The sequence below is a fragment of the Arachis ipaensis genome, chromosome B5 (genome assembly GCF_059453495.1).
Source record: "Arachis ipaensis isolate K30076 ecotype BB chromosome B5, ASM5945349v1, whole genome shotgun sequence".
In the NCBI taxonomy this organism is placed as follows: Eukaryota; Viridiplantae; Streptophyta; class Magnoliopsida; order Fabales; family Fabaceae; genus Arachis; species Arachis ipaensis.
This window is the reverse complement of record NC_142440.1, coordinates 9,942,512-9,961,284: the sequence shown is the minus strand read 5'-3', so window position 1 is coordinate 9,961,284 and position 18,773 is coordinate 9,942,512. Positions and strand designations below refer to the sequence as shown.

The 18,773-nt window shown below is 29.1% G+C and overlaps 2 protein-coding genes and 1 long non-coding RNA gene across 12 annotated transcripts; 1 reads left to right on the top strand and 2 right to left on the bottom strand.

Annotated features, from left to right (window-relative positions):
- Positions 1 to 4,565: 4,565 nt before the first annotated feature.
- LOC107642831 (cytochrome P450 71D8-like) lies at positions 4,566 to 12,999 on the bottom strand. The gene is made up of 2 exons (XM_016346318.3): positions 11,933 to 12,999; positions 4,566 to 5,260 (listed from the first exon to the last, which is right to left on the bottom strand). Exons 1-2 carry the CDS (start codon positions 12,818 to 12,820, stop codon positions 4,649 to 4,651), a joined length of 1,500 nt encoding a protein of 499 aa, XP_016201804.1. The 5' UTR covers positions 12,821 to 12,999; the 3' UTR covers positions 4,566 to 4,648.
- Positions 4,777 to 12,245, top strand: LOC110271744 (uncharacterized). Of its 5 annotated transcripts, XR_015883137.1 has the most exons (6): positions 4,777 to 4,911; positions 4,999 to 5,055; positions 6,067 to 6,128; positions 8,473 to 8,591; positions 11,944 to 12,016; positions 12,110 to 12,245. It is a non-coding gene; the product is annotated as an uncharacterized LOC110271744 (long non-coding RNA). The 5 variants fall into 5 exon arrangements; XR_002362371.2 differs by lacking the exon at positions 12,110 to 12,245 and having other exon boundaries at positions 8,501 to 8,591; positions 11,944 to 12,082; XR_015883136.1 differs by lacking the exon at positions 12,110 to 12,245 and having other exon boundaries at positions 11,944 to 12,082.
- A 1,024-nt stretch (positions 13,000 to 14,023) lies between the features above and the next one.
- Positions 14,024 to 18,280, bottom strand: LOC107616429 (uncharacterized). 6 transcript variants are annotated; one of them, XM_088486081.1, is made up of 12 exons: positions 17,744 to 18,280; positions 17,545 to 17,649; positions 17,050 to 17,202; positions 16,681 to 16,749; positions 16,491 to 16,587; positions 16,264 to 16,399; positions 15,389 to 15,528; positions 15,207 to 15,303; positions 14,928 to 15,029; positions 14,751 to 14,808; positions 14,563 to 14,664; positions 14,024 to 14,274 (listed from the first exon to the last, which is right to left on the bottom strand). In XM_088486081.1, exons 1-7 carry the CDS (start codon positions 18,149 to 18,151, stop codon positions 15,507 to 15,509), a joined length of 990 nt encoding a protein of 329 aa, XP_088342207.1. In that variant the 5' UTR covers positions 18,152 to 18,280; the 3' UTR covers positions 14,024 to 14,274; positions 14,563 to 14,664; positions 14,751 to 14,808; positions 14,928 to 15,029; positions 15,207 to 15,303; positions 15,389 to 15,506. The 6 variants fall into 6 exon arrangements, with proteins under 6 accessions (XP_088342207.1, XP_088342206.1, XP_088342205.1 ...); XM_088486080.1 differs by having other exon boundaries at positions 14,744 to 14,808; positions 14,928 to 15,303; XM_088486079.1 differs by having other exon boundaries at positions 14,928 to 15,303.
- Positions 18,281 to 18,773: the final 493 nt, after the last annotated feature.

The window sequence follows — 18,773 nt, the reverse complement described above, 5'->3', positions numbered from 1 at the left end:
CCGGATGCCGCATTTGATGACCCTAGGCCGATAGATATATCAGAGGAAGCTTGTCGTAGAGGGGCATCTCAGGCACCTGCCAGGGTGCAAGTACCGGATGTGCCTGATAACGGGCGTGTTGAAGGTTGACAACGTGTTAGTACACATGCCTCCGATCTGGAGTGGTGTTGGCTAGACGATATGATGGATGAGGATGATGGCGATGATCACAGGAGAGGAAATGGCGATCATCGTGTTTGTCGAGGTAAACCGAGCAGTCGAGGTGGCAGAGGTGGAGATGGATTAGTTGCCCAGGTGAGAGTTCCGCTGGTGCGGACGAGGGAGGTCATGATGAAGGTGCGGCTGTTGGAGATGTTGAGACTAGGCTCGGCGGCGGCAATTTCACCGTTTGTTCCAACTCTCAGGTATTCGAGGATGTCGGCACCCAAATGTTCACTGATTTTGCTACCACTACCATGGGTATAGACATTGAGGATCAAATATCTAAGTGAAACTCGGTAGTTGCCAAGTGAAAAGTTACTAGAAGGAATCGTCTCAGGCTCTCAGCCACAGTATACTCAAAATGATGCTTATCAAACAAAGTGATGGTGAAGCACCTCGAGTCTCTCAGGTTGCGCTCTATTACTTTCACCAAAGCCTGCAAAATTGATGTCCAGTCCCCAATTGTGCTTTGGCCGTTTGTCCTCCTATAACAAACATTTCGACAAGCCCTCTATAAGTGGACTTCACCAGCGATGTGACTGGGAGATTCCTTGTACCCTTAAGTACATAATTAACACATTCAGAGATGGTGGTGGTCATGTGGCCAAACTGTCCCGTTATCCTGATGTTTGGTCCACTTATCATAGTCCATTCAGTTGGCCCAATCGCACATAGCCAGATTCTTAGTCTGCATAATCTCGAACCAAAACCAATAATCAAACTTTGCCTCGATCTTCGCATATACAGCATTCACAAGTAGCCTTTTTGTGTCCTGACCTTTGAAACTTAGGAAAAAGTTCGTCGTCACATGACAAATGTAAAATGCCCGATAAACACGCGGGGGTAGCCAACCACTATCAACTGCTGCTACGGCAGCCTTGATACTGTTGTGCCTGTCAGCCTTGATGAACAAATGACATGGTAATCAAGTTGTCAGTGTTCGCTTGAAATAAATGTAGCTGAGCAAGTGTGCGGACCATTATACCTTCTAACCTCCTAGGTACCTTTTTGTTGGTGTAGTGTGATGCGAATCAACCAAGTGCAACCTTTGTCGAATTCCTTACATTACTCATGATACTTAAGATGATCTAATTCTAACATCCTGTACTCAACTCCTCTACAGATGCTATAATCATTCACATTCAACACAACTTCCTCTTTATTTTGGAATGATTGCCCAATCTGAAATTTTGTGGGAGCGGTTCCATGATGCAATCTTTGACCACCAAAGGCAACATCTATGTTCGGTTGTTGCCCCATAGCATCCAAGTTCATGGTTGAAAAGTGTGGAGGATATTGTTGTGTTTTGAAATTTGATGGGCCTTGCTGTGTACGTGCATTGCTCCTTGTATCCTCACCACTGTCCCAACTATATCGAGAGGCTCTTCGTCTGAATCATCCTTTCTTATTGTATTTTCAACTCGATTAGGTTCACTGTCACCTACACAATCAAGAATCATGACAGGAGAACTAGCCATCTCAATTGCCAGCTGCCAAAATGAACAGTTCTCCAATGCTACACAACCATCTTCATCCGCACGGTTCAAATCAACCGCAACGGATGGAGATGCAACGATTGAACAAGTCGGTGCAACCACAGGCATCAAATTGGAAGCACCCCAAGCCAGTCGACTGAGAATTTGGAGCTGATGCCCCAGAACTGTTGACACCATCCTCCAACTTCGCATACAACTTGTGTATTCTGACCTCCGAAAAACTTCTCTGATAATGAAACAGAACCTGCAAATCTTCATCAGACCGTATCACAAATGTATCATACTTCACACCGGTTAATACAACTGCAATAGATATTTTATAAAATAACTTCTTCACCCACTTGGTCCCAAACACCCCAAACTTTTGCAATATGCTGGTTTTTAGATCTGACAAGATTTTCGATGAACGAATAAATATACTCAAAGGTTCTTTGTCGGTAAACTTCACACCCTCTCTTTTACTTTTATAATTTTTTTTCAGAGCAATACACTAGTGCTAAAAAATTATCCTCTCATTAGACATTATAAAAATGACTCTCTCCTTGATAATTACCTTCAATTTGTATATATAAAGCTTATAGACTTCATAAATGTGATAAGAGTTTTGTAATTTATGTATAAATACTTTTTTTCATAAACTGCAATAGAAGTCTCGTAATTTTATGTCCAAACGCTGCTTTTCATAAATTACAATAGAAGTCTCACGGTTTATTTATAATCAAATGATAAATTATGGTTAATAGCTGCGATTTATATAGAAATAAAATAGGACTGATATATAATGAGTTATATAGATTGTTGTATGTGCATAAATATAAATTTCAATTGATTTATTTAGATAAATTTTTTCATGTTAATATTAGATTAAAAAAATGATATATAACAATCAACATCTCTGACTTAAATATACTCTTAAAAAATTTAAAGAGTCGTGTATAAAGTCTTTTTATATATAGTAATAATGTACAACAATTAATATATAACAATCAACATCTGACTTTAGTATACTCTTTAAAAATTTAAAGAGTCGTGTAAAAACTAAAAAGTCCTTTTCATTTATAGTTAATACTAATAAGGAAAAGTTTTGGGAGTAATACTAATAAGAAAATGTTTAGGGGTGAGTATTTTTATTAAAATTTAATTATTAGTTAATTAGTAAAATAAAAGTGAATAATTTTATATTATTAGATATAATTTTATACTATTAAAAATATTAATAATAATTAATTAATGACTATAAATTATTAAATTTGTTGGTCTTTTAACATTTTTTCACTAATATAGTGTATAAAAATTAATTTCTAAAACGAATAAAGAAACTTAAGGTTTTTTATTTAATAAATAAAAAAAATAAAGTATTATTTTGGTCTCTAATATTTAAATTAATTTTTAATTTGATCTTTAATTTTTCAAACATCCTATTTCAATCAAAAAATTTTTTTAAACGAATTTAATATTATTCTACCATTAAATTTGACACGAACATTAACATATTAAAGAATAATAATATTTGATTTCAGTATTTAAGTAAAATCGACTCACTTAACAATCCTTAATATAAAATCAATTTCTTTGACTTTGGAACGTTGACGGTTGATTTTATGATTTGAAATTTTATAAAAGAAGAAGAAGAACGAAAAGGAAAAGTGTTTCAAGTGGAGTGACAAACGGGTTAACCCGCCCCGTCAAGTAAGGCGGTCCCAAATTTCTCTTTCGCTCCACCTAACGGCGGGTTGGCGGGCTAAACCCTCCAATTCTCTTTTTTTTATTATTAATTTTTAAAATTTTTTATTAATAAACTCTTAAATATTAAACAATATATATAATTTCACAACTATTTCAGTAAATTTATAATGTCTAAAGACATAAAAAAATTATAATTTTTAAATTTACAAATATTAAAGTCTTTATAATTCTAAATATATAATAAACATAATTATCAACCAAGTTTTTTAAAACAAAATAATAAAATTAACATGGTAAAAAATAAACAAATATTGTCCAAAACATATAATTAAACATCTTCAAATCTCTAATTAATCAAACATAAAACATAATCCAAATTATAACTTAGAACATTTTCAATTACAAAAAAAACGACGGGCCCGCCAAGAAAGCCCACCCTACCCCGCCAAAACCCGCAGATTAGGTGGCCTTTTTAATTATAGAAATTTTTTAAATTTTTAACCTAATCCTCTTTTTTAGCGAGTTACGCAGGTTGATCTGGCGAGTTTCGATCCATTTGCCACCCCTAATTTCAAGCATGTTTTTTGTTTTTGTAACGCTAAAAATGTTAATTAACCTCTATGTCACTCACTTCATTAATTATTCGTGTCAAATTTAATGATGGGATAATATTAAATTCATTTAAAATTTTTTAAAACAAAAATAAAATCTCTAAAATATTAAAAATTAAATTAAAATTTCTCAAATATTAGAACCAAAATTAAAGGTTAATTACCCTAAAAAATTCATTACTTTCATATATACACAAAGTTGGAGAAGTTGTGTAAATATACCATTTCGTAATACTATTACATAAATAAAGAAAAGGTAAGGATCAGCATTTTTTTAATTAATTTTAGCCAAGATTTGATCAATATAATTTTTTTTATACCAATACGATAGATAGCATATTTAAACTTTATTTTACATATATATAAAAATGTTATTACTGGCTAATTGCTAGACGAAAATAATTAAATTTACTAGTTCTATATATAACATTATTTTTATATAAAAATTTTGTTAAGTAACTAATACTCAATCAATCAACTATCAATCAATTTATTATTAATTGATAATTCTAATTTTTTAAATTATTATTAATTAATAATTATTCAAATTTTATTTTTTTTAAAATATGTATTAGGAGTTATTTACCTATACGTTTCCTTTATATAAATGTTGGTAACTTGAACAGAAAACTTGATTAGAACATTATGATAAAGTTATGGATCATAAACAGTGGGAATCAAACACAAGGCATGTTTTCTTCCAATTGCCAAGCCAGCGAGTTCAGTCATGTCTACATCTTCAGACTTCATCCCACTGGGGAGTTCCCAATTGAAATGGTAAAGTAAGAGAGCCAAAGGAAGTGTAACGCTGGCAACACCAAAAGTCATGCCAGGGCATATTCTTCTTCCTGCCCCAAATGGTAAATACTCAAAATTATTCCCTTTGAAGTCCAAAGAACCATCTTCAAACCTCTCAGGTATAAAACTCTCAGAATCATGCCAGTATTGGGGATCTCTTGCAATTGCCCACACATTAACCATCACTCTTGTTTTGATTGGTATAGCATAGCCATGAATGTTGGTTGCTTCGGTGCATTCTCTGGGTATTAACAATGGAGATGGTGAGTGTAACCTTAGTGTCTCTTTGACCACTAACTTTAAGTAACTTAGATCTTCAATATCAGTTTCATGAATTGTTTTCTTTCCTCTAAGTGCTTCTCTTAATTCAGTTTGTGCCTTTGCCATCACTCTTGGGTTCTTTATCATTTCTGCCATGGCCCATTCTATTGTTGATGCTGTGGTTTCCGTTCCAGCAACAAACACGTCCTGTAAATAGTTGAAGTTTTCTTTATCTTTTTATTTTCCTATTTAACTAATTTGTATTTTAAAAATATATTCTAAGAGTATAATAATAAAAAATTTTTATTTTTTAATAAATTAATAATTTTAAAAAATTAATAATTTTAAAAAATTAATAATTTTTAGTAAAATATATTTTTATAATGTTTTAAAATATGTCTTCAAAATACATTTTAATACAAAATTTTAATGAAAAATAAAACATGATAAAATACTAAAACATGTATGAAAGAAAGAATCAATTAATAAAACACGACAGGTCATATATTGAAATGAGAAAAACTATATATACTTTTTAAATACTAAAATGACAATTTCCTCCCTTCTATTTGTAAAATGTACACTTTAATCTATTTGGTTAAAAATGTTAACAGAATATTTCATTTAAAAAAAATTAAATATTTTATTCAATAAAATTAATATTCTAATTTACCATATTATCCCTTTATATTTATTTACTAACTAAACTCAATTTTTGAATTAGGATTCCAATTCCCTCACGGAAAAGTATAGATAACCAACAATATTTTTGAACAATATGTGAACAATGTGAATTAATAGGAATAAAAAAGTAAATTAATTTTAAATTTAATTAGTAGCATTAAATTAGAATGTAGTGTATTTTTATTTTCAACATGGTCATTGTTTACCTAGCACTCCCCTTCCCTCATAGTCGCTCAAATATCTATTTATCTATATTATCGTTCCTACGCTATTTCTCTTTCAATCTCTCCAATTTCCTTTGTTTGTCTCTGCCATGCATCGCTACCTAGGTGCTTTCATTGCTGCATAGCTTTGTGTAATCATCACTGTTATTATCAATTCAAGTAATAAGGTTTGGCATCTTTTTCTCAAACTCAATTAATTTACAAAAAAAATTCATATCATTGGCAATCTTGGATATATCCCTAAACCCTTCATTTTGAATTTCTTGTTTTTGCATAGCTTTTTTTTGTCGTTTCTTTGCTTCTGTTATAGTTATTCATTATTAATTATGCCAATTTTTTTTCATTTTAGCAAAATGTCTACCAATATTGAAGCTATATCTAATGTCAATGAGTATAATAGAACTGAATCTTCTATTGAACAATTATTTACCGATAGTGATGAAGAATATGATATTAATAAGGATTAATGCGTAGAGAGTTATTTGGATGATGAGGAGTGGAACGAGGATGACTACATTTTAGAAGAAAAAAGTGAAGTAGAAATTAATATAGAGAATGAAGGTGAGATAATGGAAAGATTTTGTAAAAGTAAAAAAACTAAAATGCACTATTTATTTGATGTTGCAGGATATATATTAAAAAAGATAAACTTTCTAAAAATCATTCTTTAAATTTGACAATTCAATGACAGATTTAGAAGTTTCAAGAGTTGAGTATCGAAAATTGCAGCTTGCAGAAGGGACAATACATCAACATAAAAACATATTTTATTATGCACAATGCTCTTTATTTAGGTTAAAGAACTTACTTGGTAGGGATGTGAAGGAATGAGATATTGATTTTTTAAATTTGGAATTTATTCATCTCGACTTGTTTTTAAATTTTGATAAAGTTGTTAATAAATTTCAATAGTTTTATGAAACAAATTATTTATCAATATTAATTATACATATTAACAGTGGTAAGATTTTTTTATTTAATGTTAAAATAATATATATTGATATCGAAAAATTAATAGTAAAATATAAAAATAATTTTTAACAAAAATTTTGGTAAAATCATAATTTAATAATTAAAAAATTATTGAAGAGTATCTTAGAAAAAAATAATTTAATTATTAATTTTTTTAAAAATATTTTAATAAAAATATAATTTAATCAATAAAAATTAATTTATTGAAGGGTATTTTAGTAAACAAAATTTAATGATAAAAAAATAAAAAAATTTTTAAAGGATATTTTTGTAAAAATATTTTTTTTTAAAATGAATAAAGTTAACATTAGTTAACACAAATTTAAAATAGATTAAAGAAGAAATTTTTTAAAAATTATAAGGAATGAGAATGTATATTTTATAGAGAAAATTACACTCCCTTCCCCTGTGAGATGCTAAAATAATATTCTCTTCCCTTCTATTTATAAAATATACATTCCCCTCCCTTATAACTTTTAAAAAACCTCCTCTTTAATCCATTTTAATTTTTTTGTGTTAACTAATGTTAACTTTATCTATTTTTCAAAAAAAAAAAATTTTTTACAAAAATATTCTTTAACAAAAAATTTATTTTTTTATCATTAAACTTTACTTACTAAAATATCATTTAATAAATTATTTTTTATTGATTAAATTATATTTTATCAAAATAATTTAAAAAAAATTAATAATTAAATTATTTTTTTCTAAAATATCCTTCAATATTTTTTTAATTATTAAATTATAATTTTACTAAAATTTTTATTAATAATTTTTTTATATTTTACTATTAATTTTTTTATATTAATGTATATTATTTTAACATTAAATAAAAAAATATTACCATTATTAATATGTATAACAATTAATATATATTGATATATCTTACTAAGAGTTTTTTTAATATTAAAATAATATATATTGATATCGAAAAATTAATAGTAAAATATAAAAAAATTATTAAGAAAAATTTTAGTAAAATTATAATTTAATAATTAAAAAATTATTGAAGAAAATCTTAAAAAAATAATTTAATTATTAAAATTTTTTAAAAATATTTTGATAAAAATACAATTTAATTAATAAAAAATAATTTATTAAAATGTATTTTGATAAGTAAAATTTAATGACAAAAAATAAAATTTTTATTAAAGAATATTTTTATAAAAAATAATATATATTTTTTTAAATGGATAAAATTAATATTAGTTAATACAAAATTTAAAATAGATTAAAGAGGAGGTTTTTTAAAAATTAGAATGAAGGAGAATGTACATTTATAAAATAGAGGAAAAGGAAGTGTTATTTTAGTATCTCGCAAAAAGAAAAATGAAATTTTTTCTATTTTATAAATAAAGAGAAATAGAGTATCATTTTAGTATCTCTCAGTGACATTTTCTCAAAAGAAATAATACAATCATATGAAATATGTAAAGACCGTGTTGTGTTTATAATAGTTGTTTGATAATTAAATTGGGATATTGTAAAAGGAGACCCTAGTATGAGAGAATCTGAGCCGCTTTTTTTTATTTGGTCAAGACTGATGAACTTCTGTCCTAGTACACAGTAAAAAGTCAACAAATTGTTCGCTAGGCGACAGGTGGAGGGCATGCACGAGAGAGGCTTGGTCCCAACTCCCAACTTATCTAAAAGTTATGGTATGTTTGACTTTCAATTTAAAACTTCAGAATCAGTCAATCACATTTTCAATAATTTTCCCTTTGAAAACTTCCAAATCATTATTATTCTCTCGAGTTTTTTTTTTTTTTTAAATAATTCTTGGTCTAAAACAATATAGATTTTATCTTTTACAAAGTTACTCTGTAACCACATTATTATTATTATTGACTATGTTATGCTAATAAATTAATATAAATTAAAAATCATTCTAATGTTTATAAGAGCATTTTTAATATTTAGTTTTAGTTTTATTTTATTTTAGATCTTACAAAGTGTCATATAAATATTTGTGTGATTATATATTATAAAATTTAATTTAAAATTTAATGTAAAATTTATCATTCAAATACTTAGTTTTATTTTAATTTAATTTTAAATTTAAATTATTTTTTAATTATTTCATTTTTAATTATTTCAAATAATTTTAATTGAATTGTAAAAAATTAAATAAAATAAAAATATAAAATTATAAAATTAATAATTATAACCATATTTAAAAAATATTACACACTAATAAAAATAAATTTTAAAATATTGTTTAATTAAGCATAGCAACAATAAAAAAATAGAATAATAAAATAAAACAAAAAAAAAAAACAAAGAAGATGAGAAAAGAACCTACATTAAATTGATTTAAATTTATTTTTTTACCAAATTGATAAGAAGATAACAAAAAAATAGAATAATAAAATATAGAAGTACAACTAAATACATCTAATTTATTTAAATATATTTTAATTGAATTTTTGTTGTAACGTTACCATAACAATATTACAATAACAACGTTTTAATATTTATTTAAGATTAATGCTATATGCCCATTAAATATTATTAGAATATAACTCAATTATTAGAATATAACTTTTATCTTTATATTTATTTGTTTTATCTAAATTCATTTTTTTATATTTTCAGATTTAATTTCATAAATATATGTTAATGTTAGGATATTTAAAAAATAATTATAAATTAATAAATTTATTTTAAAAAAAATACATTTATTCAAGAACGATAATGAGAAACAAGCAAGAGAGGTGAGGAAAGAGGTTATAGTTTGATTTTTATTTTTAGGAGAAGAGAAAAAACGATTTTGCTAAAATAAGGAGTATAAACTTCAAATTAAAAAGTATTATGTGACAAAATGTTAAATTTTAATCACTGTGACAATGTTTCGTGCTAAATACAAGACATGCTTATTTATTTTTATCATGATTCAGCATTCGTAGTTAAAATTTAATAGCTAAATTCTATTTTTGTGGTAGTGCTAAATAATGACAAAAAATACTAAAAATTATTCACCTTAAAATTTTTTATTTTATTTAATGAACTTTAATAAAGTATACAAGTGGCATCATTTTATTGATCTATTTTTAAAATAATGTAGTCTCTTTTTACTTATGTCATCAATATCATTTTAAAAATAATATATCATACAAATTTTAATTTTATATCATTTCAATTATTATAAAAATAAAAAATAATACCCAAAATAGATTTCATTGAAATTGCTCTAAAAATTATACATCACTAAGTCAATTAGACAACTCTAACAAATAGTTTGTACGTGGTAGCTGGAGCTGGAAAATTCATTAATCCAGAATCAGCTCATTCACCACTAGGACTATTCAATTCAAACTTAAATCTTTTATAAAAAGAAATACAGTTTTGATATATTTTAGAAAGATATTAGGTCTTATCATTTTTTATTTGAATTAATATTAGCCAATTCTCTTTTTTTTTATACGAAAAATATTAGTTTCCCTAATATTTCCGATCAAATAAGAATATCGATTAGTATATTTGATTTAAAAACGACTTTTTTTTATATCATCCATTTCTTTCCTTTAAAATTATTTAATCGGGTTAGAATATTTATATAAACATTATTTTTTATATTTTTTTATAAAATAAATAACTATTATGATAATTAAATTTGACATAAATAATTATTGAATTTTATTATATATCTAAATATTTTTATTAACTAATTTTAATTAAATTAGCTAAAACTCAACAAAAACTATTTAAAGACATGCGTGTAAAATCACACACTTCTTTTTATATCCGTAAAAAATAGCACCGAAATTTTTTAACCGTGACACAAAAATTTTTTAATTTTGACACAAAATTTTTTAATTTTGACATCGAAATTTTTTAAAATTTTGAATTTCATGTTGCAATTTTTTTACTTCTTATTTTTTTTTCTTCTTTTTTCATGCAGAATTTTTGTATTTTTTTTATAAATTTATGTGTTTCTTCAAAAAATTTTGTGTTTATTATTGTTAGAAAGAATAAACAAAAAATGAAACAAAAATTTGCATAATTGTTTCTATTCTTTTTTTGGTTTTTTTTTTTTAATTTCTTTTTAGAGGATGAAACAATAAGAATTATGAGAGTGTGAAACAAGAAAAACTATGAAAACAAGAAGAAGAAGGAGGAGGAGGAAGAGTTGTTGTTACATGTGACACATAAAATAAAGTGCTGCAGTTCTTTTATTATTTTTGAAAGAAGAAGACGACAATAACGACAATAACGTTGAAGAAGAATTGCGCAGAAAAAATAAGACAAAACAAAATACTATAGATTTTTTGTAATTCTTTTTTAGAAGAAGAAAACGACGTTAAAGAATAATTGTACAAAAGGAGAAGAAAATAATGAAGAGAAAAAGGAAAAAGAAAAGAAGAAGAAGAAGGTGGAAAGAGATAATAATAATGAGGGTGATGATAAGGAAGAACATACAAAAAAATACACTTAAGTAAATTTGACTTGTTGATTTGGTTAAAAAATTATTTAGTTAGTTAGTATTTCTTGTAATAAAATAGTTAAATTTTTTATAATAGAATAATTTAACATTTTTAAAACAGGATAATCAAACTGTTACAGCCGATTAATTATTAATTCAAAAATGACACAAAACAAAGGCCGGTGTAACGAAAGATTCAAAATGTTTAGTTTTCAATTTAGTATATATATATTCTGCCATGTAGAGGAACAAGGTATATATGTGCAAACAAATAGTTTCTTTTTGAATACTTAGGCACGTGAGATCTTATATTCATCACCCTAAGACAATATATTAAATGGACAAAGTGTACAATAAATATTGGTAAATATTAAACTCACAATATGATATTTATAATTTTTTAGTGTATATTTTTATCTATTTAAAACTTTTTTATGTATATTTTTGTTTATTTATTTTAATATATATTTTTTATTTACTTTTATACTGATAAAATAAACATAACGAAAATAAAATAAACACACACAAAAAAGTTACAATGAATGCATTAATTAATGTACTAATTAAGTTACTAACCCCAACGACAGCTTTGATGTTTGAGATTGTTAGCTTGGTGTGGAGACTGTTACTTTGCTGCACTCTCAATAGAACATCAACAAGGTCTTCCTCCTCTACATTAATCCTACCTTCTCTTTGCTTCTTTTGATGTTCCATTACGATATCCTCCAAGATCCTATCAAATTTCTTGTACAGCTTCTCCACCTTGGACTTCAACCCACTCAAATAATACAGAGGTTTGATGGATGGAAACAAATCCGCCCAATGAAACCCTCCAAAAATTTCCATCACTTCTTTGATCAGAAGCACAAACTCGTCAAGATCCTTGTTGTAGTTACCAAATGCCGCCCTGTAAACAGAAGCAATTGTCAAGGAGAAAATCATGTCAGTGAGATTGATCCGTGAACCCGCGGATTCACGGATCTTCTGAACGAGATTTTCAGTCTCGGCTTCTCTTACAGAAGCCAGAGACTGAACCTTTTTCACACTCAAAAGCTCCAGAGTACATATCTTGCGCATGTCTCTCCAGTACTGGCCGATGGGAGAGAATGCAATATCTGCAGGGCCATATACAAGGGTTGGAACAGCAGCAATAAAAGGCCTCTTTTGAAAACAGGCATCATGGTTTTTGAGTACCTCCTGGGCTAGCTTAGCGGATGATACAACCACTGTGGAGTTCTCACCGAGTTTTAGGTGCATGATAGGTCCATATTTCTTTGCAAGTTCTCTGAAAGAACGGTGTGGTAGTGGTCCTGCTAGTGCAACTTGATGGATGTTACCAATGATGGGTAATTTCCATGGACCAGGGGGAAGGTTAATGGATCTTGGTTTGAAATATTTTGCAAGAAAATGCAAGACTGTGAAGACCAAAATTGCAATACCCAGTAAGTAGTTTTGAGGTTCCATGTTATTAATTAATTAATCGACCTCTGAAGGTATGTGCTTGTAATGATTTTTGCTTAGATTTAGCTCCTATTTATACAACTTTATGTAAATGAAAAATCTTAATTATTTAGGATTTAGGAAGATAAACTACAAAATATCGTATATATGCTTTCAAGTTTCAACATCAAAGGTAAAATTTGTCAACCAGGTGATCTTGAAGTTTCATAAAATTCGTGAATGGAAGTATCGTATGCTTATCTTTTTCTAATTGCTCAATTATTGGACTTGATTTTCCACTTAGACACTTTCATCATCAATCAACAGCGGATGGAAATTTGAAATTTGACGTGGTTTGTTTTTTTTTTTTTACTTAAATAACTTAAATAAAAGAAGAAAGAAAAAACAAAAGAACTAATTAAATAGAAGGATAATTCCTTTAAAATTATTCTTAAATTCTTTCCAAAAAAGAAGGAAACTCTATTTGAGGTGGTTTAATTACATTTAGATTTTTATATATTTTAATATTATATTAAAATTAAATAAGTATACTTATAATAGATAATATCTATAATGCACGGATACTGACACGAATACGGGACACGACGAGATACAGGATATATACACCGACACACAAATTTTAAAATCTTATAAGATACGGGGACACATATATATATAAAATATGATATATTTTTTAGAAAAAATCGTAGTAATACTTTGATATTTTATTGATATTAAAATATAAATTAATTTCTTAATTGTTTTTAATATCTTATTTTAATTATATAAAATATTTAAAATATTTTTTTAATAAATAATAATATATATTATTTTTAAATTTATTTCAATAATATATGTTAAGAATAAGGTTGGATACGCTGATACGTGATAGTATTTAGGTGTGTCTAAACGTGTTCGAAATTTTTTTTATTTTTTATTAACACTACAAGGGACATGCCGAATAGCGGCGGTTCTACAAGCGTTGCCTATTAGGGGGTGGAGATTTGATTTTGCGGCGGTTTTGAAAAACCGCTGGCACAACCGCAGCAAATCAGATAATTGATTTTGCTGCGGTTGCAAAACCGCCGCTATTCTGTCAGCGGATTTAAAAAAAAATTTGCGGCGGTTTAAAACCGCCACAAATCTATGTAGAATTTTTTTAAAAAAATGAGACAGTTTTGAACTGTCTCAATTTCATACCTGAGCTTATAAAAAAACTGAATAACGGGAGGAATTAATTATGTACTCTATTTGCATTTGTAACAGCATATTGGTCCACCTATAAGTGAATCTATATACACTTTATTTGCATTTGTAAACAAAAAATAATAATGCAGTGCATTTATGTGTAGTACACAATAGTTACATGAATTCACATGAGAGAGAAAGAGAGAGAGAGAGAGAGAGAAAGAGAGAAAGAGTGAAGAAACTTTTTCATAGCAAGCTTCATCAAGAAGAGCAATGATTCCACCTGGTTTCTGCATCAAAAGGATTGCTTTAGATAATGAGGGCATAACATTTTGAAGGCAAATTCAGAGGAGACATCTTGAAAATTCTTTGTAATAATTGCAAAGATGTCTACATATTGTAAACAAATTAGTATCTAAGTTGCATTTCTGAATATTACAGAGTAAATCAAATACAAACTACATAAGCAGTTTGCAAACATATATATATATATATATAACATTAGATGTTGCTCTATCAGATTGAAATCTAGCTATAAATATTGCAAAATGAAGCATAGCCATAAAGTATGTATAAACCTTTCCAATTAGATCAAGTACATCTTGATTATCCACAAATTCTAAGTAGCTCCAGTCAATCCCTTCTTTTGTATATCTCTCTTGTTCCATCTTAAACACATGCTGCAGGACATTATCCATGTTGGAATGCATGTTATGAGAAAAAGTGATAGTTGAAGTTGTCAAATATCTAAAAACTAACCTCATACCTGGTTGAAATGTTGCTGCAGCTTTTCATTTGTGAAATTAATACAAAACTGCTCAAAACTGTAAAGAGGGAATTAGATATCAACTCAGATTTATGCTACTCTCAAGAGGAACAATGATATGTGTGTGCGCGCGCGCGCACACGCATGTGTTTGAGTGAATAATATGATTATGTTCACCTGTTATTCTTAAAGCTTTCAAAGCCATATATGTCAAGAACACCAATGAGACATTTTGACTCTGGGTCTTGCCCAATTGAGACATTGATTTTTTGGACTAACCTGCACATAACAATAGAACAGATAAAAAATTATTCAGATTCAAATAACATAAGTGCAATAAACATAGGATAGGACACATTTTTCATATTTTAAATTCATAATTTTACACTTGACATTAACATAGCACCAGTCAAATAAACAAGAATATAGTGTTTTGGCTAAACCATCCCTGCTAACCGTTGCACCAAGAGGATCAAGACTTCTTTTAATAACTTCCTCTGGGGTAATCATCACACGCTTACAAAGTACATCTTCCAAAGCACTAGGATCGCACCTGAAATAAGAAATAATTTAAAAGATATGTAACATTAACAAAAAGAAAGCTATTGCAAATGATAACAATAGAAATTTGGTCACACATGAGAAGTTCTGCGGTTATTTGGAGATGCAACTTGGACTCTTCATTTTCTAGAACTGATGAATCAGTTTCTTCCTCTGATTTTGCAAAGTTAATGTTTCCAAGATGAAGAATAGCAGCTATAACTCTGAAGATTGCTTCCTAAGAGGAAGGAGAAAAGTATTCATTACCATTTTACTTGAAAGATTTGCTACCATGGGCAGATAACAAAAATATTAGCATAACTAAAAAAGTGCAATACCATTTCAACAACCCAGTTGATATAGGAGAATATAAAACAGCAGGTATGTGCACAATAAACAAGCCAATAAACAGCAGTATGATATTACAAGCATAATAATTAGCAAGCTTATGTAGTGCTCACATCATTATTGTCAACCAAAACCATAACAATTCCTCTTCAAATCTCTCATGTTTACTAGAATTCCAAGGTCAAACAAATTGTCATATAATTGCCATATATAGATAGAGGTGAGCAGAAACAACTCTTTAATTTGAAACAATATTAATAACAACCAATAATATATAAAGTTTCTTTTAAAGAGATGGGATTCAAGGCTTCCAGAGGCTTGAACTCATAAAAAAATAGTCTCTTATCACCTGGATACCCTGAGCCAAATCTGAATCAAAATAACCTGAAAGCATAATCTGAACCAAGAAGATATATAATGCATAATGCTGTTAATCTAGCAGCAAGAAAAACTTTTCCAAAAAAATTTCCTTTCCCTTTTGGGTCAGCATAATCCAAGCCTAAAAGACAGAAAAACATAAACAGGAGAAATTAAATTGAAGAGGCCACATCTATGATAAGCTAAGCAAATCCAACGGCATGAAATAAACTACAGAAAGTTTTAGGACTAATGAATCTTCAAACACCTTATGATTGGGAGGTCCAAGAAATTGGGAAGTCCAAGGGCAAGTATGGAAGAATATGCTGGTGACAACTCTGAAGGCTTTAAGACCACTGTGTTTCCAGCTGCTACTGCTCCTATTAGTGGCTCCAAGGATAAACCTGTCATTAATTAAATTGTAACTCCCTCTATTAATTTGCTATACAAATACTTGATCAACATAAGGAAAATGGTTCAAAAAGCATGACTCACCAAAGGGGAAATTCCAAGATGAAATAATGAGGACTAGGCCCAGAGGTTCAGGAACAATTTCTGCACTACTAAGCAGTGCTATTTGTGGCAATTTAGCCTATCAAAAAACAAATTTGAATCCATTAGGCTTGAATGCTTATCTTTGAAATTTAAAAAAAAATGGAATTAGGAAAATTGGCACTGATCTCACCTTTTTGCCTGATATCCAATATTTTAAGTTACTCAATGCAAAATTCAAGGACTTCATCAAAGTTCCTATCTACTTAAAAGGGCCAATTCGTTAATTAGCAATTAGAACTGAAAAATAGTTTTCTTTTTTTTTTTAATGTTACTATTATTACTACTCAATGCATGCATAATGCATGAATTTAAAAGAAAGCTTAAATTAGGAAGGAACTATATTGATTAAAGATTAAACTAATAGAAAGGCAATAATAATAATGTCAAATATTTTCATTAAACTTAGAAGTGGTAAATAGTATATATGATGACACACTTTTTTGAACAGAAACAAACCATTTTCAAGTGTAATTATAAGCAAATTAAATAAAGGCATAACCTCATCTCTAAAAGCTTCAACTTGATGCTTTCCTAAGTCGAGCATTAAGGCCTTCAAAATATCTTCTTCTTTTTCAATGAGGAAACGACGCAACCCTTTGAGTTGTGATTCTCTCCATGACACTTTCTTTGTCTCTCCACTCCCATAATACTCCTTCATATCATTCATAAAATATTGCATTAAGCATAATAATGAATAAACCAAGCATAATCAATCTTTTGATAAACTCATAACCACACCATCAATGGTACCCTTCAACATATACTAATTTCAAATAAAATAGAACAATCAAACTAAAATTTCGAAAGAGAAAGAATCACGCAACTGCTTATTAAATCCATGAAAATAAAAGGTTGAGCTCCTCCGCTTTTCACTGAGGAAAACTATCAAACAGTTTGTGTGCATATTCCATAAAAACAACAAAATGCACAAGATAACAAGTTTATGCTATATCTAAGATTCTGGGAACAGAAAACAGAGTCAAGGATATGGTACCGTGAGCAGGTGGGAACTGCGCGGAGGATGATGGCAGCTACAAACTGCGTAGACGGCGATTGCGACTGTGACTGCGGGGAAGACCATGACTACGCGAAGTGAGATCTGCAACACACAAGACAACAATGGATCAATGTCGTCAAGAAAGGGCAAGAGAGAGGAAAGGAGGGCAGAGGGTACAGGGGGATGAAGAGCTCACCTGGGTGCAGAGCAGGACGGTGCGAGAACAGACCTCCTCCTTCTCCCCTGGGTTCATCGTCTTCTGCTTCTCCTTCCCTTTTCGTCGTTCTTCTCCTTCGTGAGCGCGCGCTCTCCCTCTCTTCGCGAACACACTCTCTCTCTCTTCGGCTTCAATGGCGACGACGGCAAGCTTAGTGGTGGCGGCGGTGGCAAGACGCGACGGTGTAGACCCGCGATGAGGACGACGACGGCGCTGGCTTCGTGGTGAGCTGATGCGGTCTCCCTCTCTCTTCGCAGTTCTTTCTCTTGCAGTTCTGGCTTTCCGACGGCACGGCAACGCGACGGCGGCGGCGAACTCAGCAGCGCCGGCCCGGCTCCTTCCTCCCTTTCCTCTCCTTCTCCGTTTCTCCCTCTCTTCTCTTAACATTTCTTTCTTTCTTTTTTTATTTGTTGAAGCTGCTGAGTGCTGAGTGTTGTGTTTTTAGGAAAGGGGAATTAAAATATCACCCAAAAAAATTAGGTTAGCAGCGTTTTTTTTAAAATTTGTGGCAAAATCAAATCAAATAGCTGCTCTTTCCCTGTTTACTATTAAAACTGCTGGAAATCCATCAGATAGCGACTATTATCAAAACAGCTGCTAATTGTGTGCCGCTATCTTCCGCTTTTGTGGTAGTGTAAAACACGGTTGGACACGACAGATACGCGTATCAGACGATTGTCAAAATATTCTAAAAATTATATCATTGGTAAAGGTACGATTTGTTATAAAATATCTGACATGTGTGTCATATAGTTTTATTACTGGTTTGAAACATTTTAACCTATAAATAATTGCTCAAAATTTCATAAAACTTAAAATATAATAATTTTAAAATACAAATACATGTCTATTATTGCTAAGTTATCTACTTATTAACGTTCAAACTTTTTGAAATTTGATATGCTGCTGCACATTGATCACTTGCGTATCACACTAGTAATGGTGTAGTTTCTTCGGGAAAGTTATGCATTATCTATAAGTTGTAACACTAATTTTGTTGGTTTTGTCT

Excerpts from the sequence above, each read along its gene's own strand:
- LOC107642831 (XM_016346318.3), bottom strand. The coding sequence starts at position 12,820 with ATGGAACCTCAAAACTACTTACTGGGTATTGCAATTTTGGTCTTCACA. Across the intron at positions 5,261-11,932 it reads ACATCAAAGCTGTCGTTGGG|GACGTGTTTGTTGCTGGAAC; the intron begins GTTAGTAACTTA and ends AACTATTTACAG.
- LOC107616429 (XM_088486080.1), bottom strand. The coding sequence starts at position 18,151 with ATGTTAAGAGAAGAGAGGGAGAAACGGAGAAGGAGAGGAAAGGGAGGA. Across the intron at positions 16,400-16,490 it reads ATCTTGGAATTTCCCCTTTG|GTTTATCCTTGGAGCCACTA; the intron begins GTGAGTCATGCT and ends AATTAATGACAG. Across the intron at positions 15,529-16,263 it reads TTGGACCTCCCAATCATAAG|GAAGCAATCTTCAGAGTTAT; the intron begins GTGTTTGAAGAT and ends CCTTCCTCTTAG.